The sequence below is a fragment of the Embiotoca jacksoni genome, unplaced genomic scaffold (assembly GCF_022577435.1).
Source record: "Embiotoca jacksoni isolate LCO1_2020_lvr unplaced genomic scaffold, fEmbJac1.0.p SCAF_19, whole genome shotgun sequence".
Lineage (NCBI taxonomy): Eukaryota > Metazoa > Chordata > Actinopteri > Embiotocidae > Embiotoca > Embiotoca jacksoni.
The window spans coordinates 8,404,142-8,413,587 of NW_027185329.1; the positions used below are offsets into that span (position 1 = coordinate 8,404,142).

General features: G+C 39.0%; 1 protein-coding gene across 1 annotated transcript; it reads left to right on the forward strand.

Annotated features, from left to right (window-relative positions):
* The first annotated feature begins 243 nt into the window (after positions 1–243).
* Positions 244–8,757, forward strand: LOC138200577 (N-acetyllactosaminide beta-1,3-N-acetylglucosaminyltransferase 3-like). The gene is made up of 2 exons (XM_069153369.1): positions 244–327; positions 4,246–8,757. The coding sequence occupies exon 2, from the start codon at positions 4,256–4,258 to the stop codon at positions 5,381–5,383; it is 1,128 nt and encodes a 375-aa protein (XP_069009470.1). The 5' UTR covers positions 244–327; positions 4,246–4,255; the 3' UTR covers positions 5,384–8,757.
* Positions 8,758–9,446: the final 689 nt, after the last annotated feature.

Consider the following 9,446-nt stretch of genomic DNA (forward strand, 5'->3'; position numbering starts at 1 on the left):
TGGAGCTCATTTAGACCTTTTTATATAGGCTACTACTGTTCAGTATTTCTGGTGTCATAATTCAGTATCATTAAGATGCACAATATGGGTCTATAACTGTTCAAATGAATTAATTTGTTGTTGTTTTTGGCTTTCTTGTCATAAATGTCATATCTTAAAAAGCTACCTTTAACCAATAGACGGATGACTTTCCCCTGACGAAGGGGTTCAGGCAGAAGCAGGAAATGCCCTGCAGCACGGGACCCAATCCGTGCGTGCGGCTCCTGGACTCCAGTCTTTCCATTGAATCGAAAGAACAGACGCAAGGGAGAGGATCGACCTTCTCAAGTAAGTACATTTAACAATTACACTAGCTTTTTATGACAAGCTGTTTATTCAGTGCCCGTACATCCTGGGAATTAAAAGACATGCCGGAGGGTCCGTAAAGTAACAGGAAATATCATGGAGATATCGTGCTGATATTTTTAGCCATGTTATTAGGGTTGACTGCATGATCAAATTTGTGGAACGCAGCCTCAAAGATAACCGGTTAAAAGTCCAGCGCGTCAGACACCAACGGGGAAAAGATTTTTGGTTAGTTTTTAAAAAATATTTAATATATCTTCACTGCCTTCTGTGATAAAAAATAAATAAATAAATAAATAAAAATAAAGTGTTTCCAATAGACTTACGCTGCATGTGAGCGAAGTATAAATGTTAACTGATCCTTCAATTTTAAGACATACATTCCTGCATGGCACATCATCTCTGGTTACAGGCTAAATATACAATAATAAAGTCCATATATTCCATTCGTATGTCCTTAAACCTGTAGAAGTATTTGTGTGAAAGTAAGGCATCATTAATCCAGCATATGAAAACCTAAAAGTGAAAATACCACAGTTTGGAGATTTCTTGTCTTTATCTCACAAATGCAGTCAGTAAAGTCAGCATATTATTTTATAAACTGATTCTGTTGCCTTAATGTGCACAGTCACCAGACTCATTAAATATTTGTACATAAGAATCACGTAAATTCCATCTGAAATGTTGTGAAACAGAAATAATTGAGCACAGTCACCACAAAATGCCACTTACACAGTACTTGAGGATATGTGCTCAGTTAAATTGCACAGCTGCTTTTATAGATAATGTTTTAGGATACAACAAGAAATTAACAAACAAAAAAACATTTGCACTCAATGTTCAGTTTTGTTACTGTCAAAGATAATACTTCAATGTAGTTTATTAGGCCATAAAATGTTGTAATTCTTATCACTCGAATCAATGTGTTACCAATTAACTTCAAGGAAACTAAATTCAGTCCTGTGATCTGTCACTTGTTGCGTGATTCTTCTGATGTGTCATGTAGAAACATTGCAATGTTATGTCAGTGGCAAAGAGGAAATGTTTCAGAAACTACGATGACATTGATACGAAATACATTGAATATAAATGTGCAAAAGTAAAGACAAATGACAAATGACAAAAACCAAACAGGAGTACAGCATAATCTGAACACATTTCAGGTATCTTGTTGAGTGTTACACTGGACATATCAGATTTTTCAGTTTTACTGACTTTAGCAAATTGATTTCCTCCACGTGAGTAACAGGGTGAGGCTGAACTTAAGTTATGCGTTGGGAGCTTCCCTTTTTTTTGCAAATGTTTTAGTAAATGTCTCTTTAGTTTATTCTAATGACTCAATGTCTGACGTCAGCTTTGTAACTTATTCCACCCATTTAAAGGAGACATGACAGCATTTGATTTGTTGCCACCCCACACCCCATGTGACAGTAACGCACGTTTGGATTTTGCAAGCAGATGCCGAGCCACCTCATGTCACTCTGAAGCTCAGTCTGCTCACACATGTTGGCCTCCACTGTTCAGAGAACCGTTTTTGTTGGCACTAACATGAGTGGTATGCAAGTCTGTATGTCATGTCTCAAACAAATGGTAAAGGATTTTTGTACGACTTTTAAACCACCTCCGAATGAACTGCTGTATCTCCAGTAAATCATTTGTTAGGTGTTCATCTGTAGAATCATCACTATTATGTGGCATATTGTTCATTTCAGAGAAGACAGTTCAATGACGTAACAATCAAGGAGAATGGGAGGCCCAGACGCTGTCAAGAGTTTCAGGACGGACCCACTCACGCACAGTCCGTTTGACATAGTTTTAAAAGTAATTCATTCATCAACATAACAGGTATACATATTGATGCTATAATGTGTATAAATATCACCTTCCCACCTTGTGTGTAACACTCATGGTTTTCAGTCATGTATCTATTTGTCTTTATTGAAATGTTCCAAAACTGCATGTTTTATAAAAAAATAATTATTCATTATTTCTACCCATCACTCAGGCCTATTTAGTTTGGTTGTTTTATTCTCAAAAGTTACAGAGGAAAAAGGCATGCTGGGAAAAGCTCATTTGTTTCTCCAAAGACCTCGCTTCTTGTCAATTGTGATGATTTGCTTTGATATCGTGGCATTCATTTTTTCTCAACGGTTCAACCTTTTAGTGAGAAGTTCTTCAGCAACTGGGAAATGGGTCGGCAGTACGCGTTACATGTGTGCAAGTGCTCTTGTGTTTGAAATGAGGGAAGGCGCCCAAGAACAACAGTTGCCCTTTGAGCACTTCAGAAAGAGTTGCATCATTTTGACCACAGACAAACAGAATGAATGAGTGGTGTAAGCTGCCTTTAACGTTGTGTTTAACATTGAAACCCTTTTTATACAAAAAAAACTAAAAGCATGGAAACATTTTGTTCATTGGGCAAAAATAGGGTTTAGCACACGTAACATGTAATATATTAACAAGTAGAAAAACAGTCAAAACAAACAACAACGTTTTTTTTTAAAAAACAAATTAAACAAAAAAAAAAATTACAAAACAAAACGTCTACAAAAGTCAACAGTATCTCAATCAAAGTAGCTGTCACCTTCTCTTTGACTTGTAAAAACACAACAACTCAAATATCTAAACCGGAGGTCATCATTTGTCTGCTTACTGCAGAAACCAAAACAGACACAATAAAACAATATTTCCTTCACTGATCCCAACAAATAGCTCACAGATAAACCTGTCTTTCATGATTAAAAACTGTATTTTAAATAAACGGGGGCCGTCACATACTGTTGACGTCACACAACCGCACATCGCTACAAGTGTATTAAACACCTTAGTCGCTTCTGCCTCCGTTTGAACGGGAAGCCCCGGGAGCAGCCGAGAGCAGAGTCGGCCTACAGTAAGTGACCAGCGGTGCAAAGTTATGCACGAACTATCAAGTGTGCACTCGTGATAATTTACTGACAGGCCAAATAACTAAAGTTTCCCGGATCCCTACGTAAGTTACCAGTATGGAGCGTGAATGAACCGCGTGTGTGCGTGTGCGTCTATGTGTGTGCATCCACGCTGTCTGAATGCTTCTCGCGCGCTGCTGCGAGGTTGTATGGTTTCAGACGATGTCTGATATCAGAGTGGGACATCAAGTGTTGGGAAATACAGATCAATGCAACAAATGTAATGCACAGATGTTTAACTAAGGTGTGTTGGTGAGGATTTTTAACGCGTTTACTTTAATTGCAGACAGAAGACACGATCACAATGTAGCCACACTACATTTTCAGATCCATTTTCATAAGAGATGGAGGCAATGGCAGTTAGGTGACTGAACAAACCTGAAACTAAAACCACCGCAGAGCTTCGTGGTATTTTATTCAGACCACTCAGGAAGTCAGACTTTGTAGACCTTAGCACCATCACTTCCATCTATGAGAGTGTGCTATGAATTTGTTTTCAGAAAAGCATTGGGTGTCACCCTTTTTAACACAGAGCCTTCCTCAATATTCCTTCAACTGTGGATTTTCAACTTGTGCATGCACAAATTCATAACTCGTATCTCTCAGTATATGAATAATTAATGAATGTCTTCTAATACTGAGAAATGGAATCGTAATAAGATTTAAATGTTTATTCATGTATTTTTCAACAGCTCTAACTCCTCCTGTGAGGATCTGAAAATGAAGGCTGGTGGATCAATAAGAAAAAAACATGATAACAAAACACAGCTGATAAACCAAAGTTTTCGCAGGATAACTTATACTGTATGCACTTATGTATATTACATTTCTGCCAATGGATCTCCCTGAACCTTTCATTCCCTAATTTAGGTCAGAAATCACAAAGTAGTTAGTCTAATTATATCAGTTTGAGATGTGTTGAAATGAAAACTGTGTTTTTGTCTTGTCTCTGCAGAGTTTCGAGGATGAGGCACTTCAGGACGAGAAGGTTCTTGGTGGTAGTATCTCTTGGTCTGTTGGTGCTCCACTTCTGTAAAGATTTTATTGAGCACAAAACCATACATCTCCACAAAGATGTGGAAGAGGTTAACAATCAAATAGAGCAAGCCCCCAAAAACAACTCTTATGTGTACTCTTGGCCAAAATGTCAACAAAACACGTCTGCTACCAACGTCACAGGGTTCAGCTCTCTCCCTGCTATGATAAAAAACGTCCTCTTCTATCAGCACTGTCGCCATTTCCCCATGCTACTGGACATTCCTGACAAATGTGGAGGAGCTGATAAATCTGCAGAAGTTTTTCTTCTGCTGGTGATAAAAAGCTCCCCTGCGAACTACGAACGCCGAGAAGTGTTACGCAAAACCTGGGGCAAAGAGAGGTTACATAACGGTGTGTGGATTCGAAGGATCTTCATCTCAGGAACGATGGATGTTGGTTTTGAGAAGCTAAGACTGAACAAACTACTCGCGCTGGAACAACGTGAGTACAATGATGTCCTTCAGTGGGACTTCAATGACACGTTTTACAACCTCACCTTGAAGCAGATCCTCTTCCTGGAATGGATGGAAAGAAACTGTCCAAACGTACGTTTCCAGCTAAATGGTGATGATGACGTCCTCGCCAACACAGATAACATGGTTGAGTATCTCCAAAGCCTTGACGGCAATAATGGAAGCAAGCACCTCTTTACTGGTCATCTGATCCAGGGGGTTGGGCCCATTAGATCAACAGGCAGCAAGTATTTTATCCCAGTTCAGGTGCACGAGTCAGACAAATACCCGCCTTACTGTGGCGGTGGAGGCTTCCTCCTGTCGGGCTATACAGCTTCGGTCATATACACTATGTCCCAATCCATTACCCTTCTTCCCATCGATGATGTTTACATGGGGATGTGTCTGGCCAAAGCGGGACTTGGTCCCGTTTCCCATATGGGTGTGAAGACAGCAGGACTGCACATTCCCTTCAAAGAAGTCGATGGATATGATCCTTGCTTTTTCAAAGACACTTTACTGGTACACAGATTCCTCCCAGGTCAGATGTATCTGATGTGGTACAGAATGCACGACCCAAATCTGAAATGTGGTCAGTCCTAGAAAAGGCTTCGGCGGGAAACTTTAACTCACTGCCAGGAACACAGCTTATTGAGTGACAGCTTTTTTTTTTTTCAACACGCTGTATGGATGAGCAGCTTTTCCTGGAATAATGAGATCGACATACATGTTTACCTCACCTATTGTTTTCTGATCAAAATTGGTTGTCAAAATTTGCTTTGCACCAGGCTTCACTGTTGGACACAGACCTGATGAGAACCAACCATACAGTAGATCTACAGCTCTTAAAATGTAAAACAAAACGACCAAAATCATCTGAAAGCTCTGAGCGGCTGAGATGGTTGACCTTGTCACTTTATATACATTTTTTTCTGTCTCCTTCTCCTGGTGTGAGTAATTACAAAAACACTGTGGACGGGTGCTTCAGTTCATAAGCTCTGCTGTCGCTGCTGTTGCAGCTGTGAAACGGTGGATAAATAGTTATGAGCGTCACAAACCCCCAAAACAGCTCGTTTCACCGTCAGAATTTGATAAATTCGGTCTGATGACGTTTGGAAAATCTCGAAGAACCGTGTCCCCATTGAAGGTGGCATAGAGCTAAACCAGAACTTAACGTCTGCCCATAGAGCATGTCCAGTGTGCTTCCACCCCACTAATGCAGGAATGTCTCACCAGACACTAGATTTAAAAAAAAAAAAAAAAAAAACTCTATATGCTGTGAAATACTGAAGGATTTATCAGGTGGTGATTGGCTTTATCAGCATTTATTGAACTGGTAAGGGGATGAATGTAAGGGTTCATTTATATGTAGAAAATCCTGCACTATAGGTCGCTAGGAACGTGTTAGCCTGTCAGAGTTTTCAGCCATACGGTGCAGCTAATGTTCTCTTATCTATGTACAATTATCTATGTGGCTACAGCTGAATGAAGGAAACAGCTTGTTGTTGTGAACACAATTTGTTTCATGCAAGAACTAAAATCTTGTCAGGTGCGGGAATAGTTACTGAAGGGGGTTGGGGTCAGGTGAAAGGTCAGTTTATCTTTATGTAAATAAATGAGTAAATACAACTTTCTGGTGGACATTCAGTTGTTCTCCCTTCAACAATCAAACACAGATTTCTATAGTTCATTGCAATATTTATATAAGACTCTGTACAGCATTAATCATCCAGACTTGGTTTGCGATCAGATGTGGGAGGTGACGCCTGCCGAGTTATTTAACGTTGGAATTTATTTATTTTGTTGGATTTGACCTTTGCTCAGGTTGATATTGGGTGGAGCTGCATTCCATGAAAGAGTTGTGTCAACCTGACAGTAAAATGTCAAGAAAACGCATGAGAGGGCTCATCAACCACTTTATGATTAAAACAGTGTGAACTACATGGGGTGTGTTGGACCTTTGATTTGTTTATCATTTGTAACAGCTACAGTAGACAACAGCTTCTGGTGCAGTTTTTGTTCAAGGTCACAGATAACAGATTACGTAATCTGTAAAGGTTGTATGTGGGAGCATGCACTTTGTGAGTTAAATTGTTTTCACAATTGCCATCAGTTTTATGATTCTGTTGTAACTGCACCTGTGTACTGATCCACTATACATTCGGACTTCCAACTGATAAATGCCCATAATGCATTGTCCTTCCCAAAAAGGGTCAACTTCCAAAAGCTCGTACCAAATGCTTCTTATTCATATTTGCTTATTGTTTGGTCATATGTAAAGTACATGTATTTAAAGTTTGATATTGTATTTATGTTAACTTATCATACACCTGTGCTGTGTCTGAAACCCTTGTGAACACAGCTGTGGGTGTATATGGCTTTAAGGGATACTGTGGTTTATATAGTCTTAAATATATTTCATAAATAATTCCTCAGGGTTTCTTAAGATTGAAAATGTGATAGAATTTAATTGAAATGAGCTCATAAATTTGTTTTTTTCCCCCCTTGTGGCCTGAATATTTTTGTTACAAAGCGGGTGTTTGTGCCTTACACCAGTGCTACACTGAACATATTTCTGTTCTGTCAGATACTCAGATTTATAGAACATACCAATCATTATAAGGGGTTGCCAGTACACATGTATGATTACGGCAATTATTTAGAAAAGGTGATTGCCATGTTTGATTGTTTGACTTTTGTTGTAGTTCTTTTCAGCATTGTTGTATACACATGGTTGTGTGCGTATAACAAAAAGCCAAATTATGTACTGCACAGAAAAATATATTTAATATAAAAAAATGTGTACATTTAATATATTTCAATCCACATTATGTTCTTTGACCTTTGTGAGGGAATATCGGCTGTGAAACACAGTAGTTTTTTTGAAGATCGTTTCTCATAACATTACATTACATTACAGTTAGCTGACGCTTTTTATCCAAAGCGATAAGTGCATTTACAACCATGAGGGTACAAACCCAGGACAACAAGAATCAAGAAAATACAATTTCGTCAAGAAAGCCAAACTACAAAGTGCTATCAGTAAGATAACCGCTTGAGCTGAATTCAAAAGACACTGTTGTGTCAAAACATCTTCAGTTAGGTCAGTAGTCTTTGAAAAAAAATATCTATTCTTTAGCGATTGGTAGAGATTTTTAGTAAATTCAAACAAAGTGAGACATGAATACAATCAGGCTGGCACAGTTCAATGCAATGTAAAATTTACTGCATATCAAAAGACAGTACAGCTAATCTGAGAGCTGGTTTCCATGGAAAACATCACGACTGGATCACTGAAGAGTTCCCTTGTTCTACCTAAAATATTCAAACCTTCAGGTGTGTGGCCGAAGATCACCCTAAAGATTAACACGCCATTTGGTATGTGGCATCAGACTTACTCTATTTATTTAATTAATTGCTGGGGATTGATTACCATTGTGTACAAACGGTCACGGTCACTCTGGCCCTTCTTATCTAACGCCTGCACTGAATTTCCCACAGAGCAGATGTGAGGGCAGTTTAAATCATTTAAATTTCCAGACACCTCATTCTACCAATAATTTATAATATAACAGTAAAAAAAAATATATATATATTTACAGAAGTAAGACAAAATAATTAATGGTTCATGGCACACTTTGTAAATGACTACTGATCAATATAGCCTACCACAGCACCCTAAGAAAACAGTGACTTTGGTGAATGTGAGACCTTCCTTTAACCGAGAAGTATATTAAGCAATAATTGCCTTGTCTAATTTCTCCATTTTAAAAAGGGCATATTAAAAGTGCCATGTAAAACACGTTTTTACTTGTTACTTCATGTTTTCTTGTTTTTTTGGTGACTGTAATCACTCCTTACCATTTTTCATTTTCTCATATTTGATAGAGATTGTACTTTCTGTGGCAAGATCAGTTTTATCCAAAAAAGGATTAATCTAACCTGTCTGTCTGAGTGGTAATAAAATCCAAACAAGATTTTAAAGATGACGCCTCATGCATTTATTATGTTTACATCAGCAGTGGTAGTGTAGCTTAATAGGGTCACTGTGGTTGCTGAGCAAAGAACTGTGTCGCCCTCTTGTTTCAGAATGGTGTTACTGCAAATCCGAATTAGTATTTACAGAGAAACATTCACCCAGTTGCCATGTTTTTGGCAGCTCAGTGTAAGATGTACCAGAGGCTGTGAAGCTGCAGACCAGTCAGAGGGCCCACATTGACCCCTGTCCACAGCTGAAAGTGCCTGCAATGGCCGACTGACCATCAGAACTGGACCATGGGGTAAATAAAGAAAGTGGCCTGGTCTGATGAATCATGTTTTCTTTTACTTAATGTGGATGGCCTGGTGACTGCGTCGTTTATCTGGGAAAGAGGTGGCAGCAGTTTGTGCTGCAGGCTGGGAAGTTACTTGCGGTGGTGGGTGGTGTGGTGCGTTTGGAGTGCAACCCAGGTGATTTTCTGTAGCTACATTTTACAGAAGTCCCTTAAACGCCTCACACTCAGACTCCTGACAGACAATACAATTTACAATGCTCCCTAAATGCCTCACAGTCAGGCTATCGGCAGCGTGGGGGCGCTGCGCACATAGGAGCCTGTAGTCTGCACTCATTTACTGCAGTGCAAACAATCTGTGTTCCCGAGATAGTTTAAAAAGAGCTTCTTTTTTT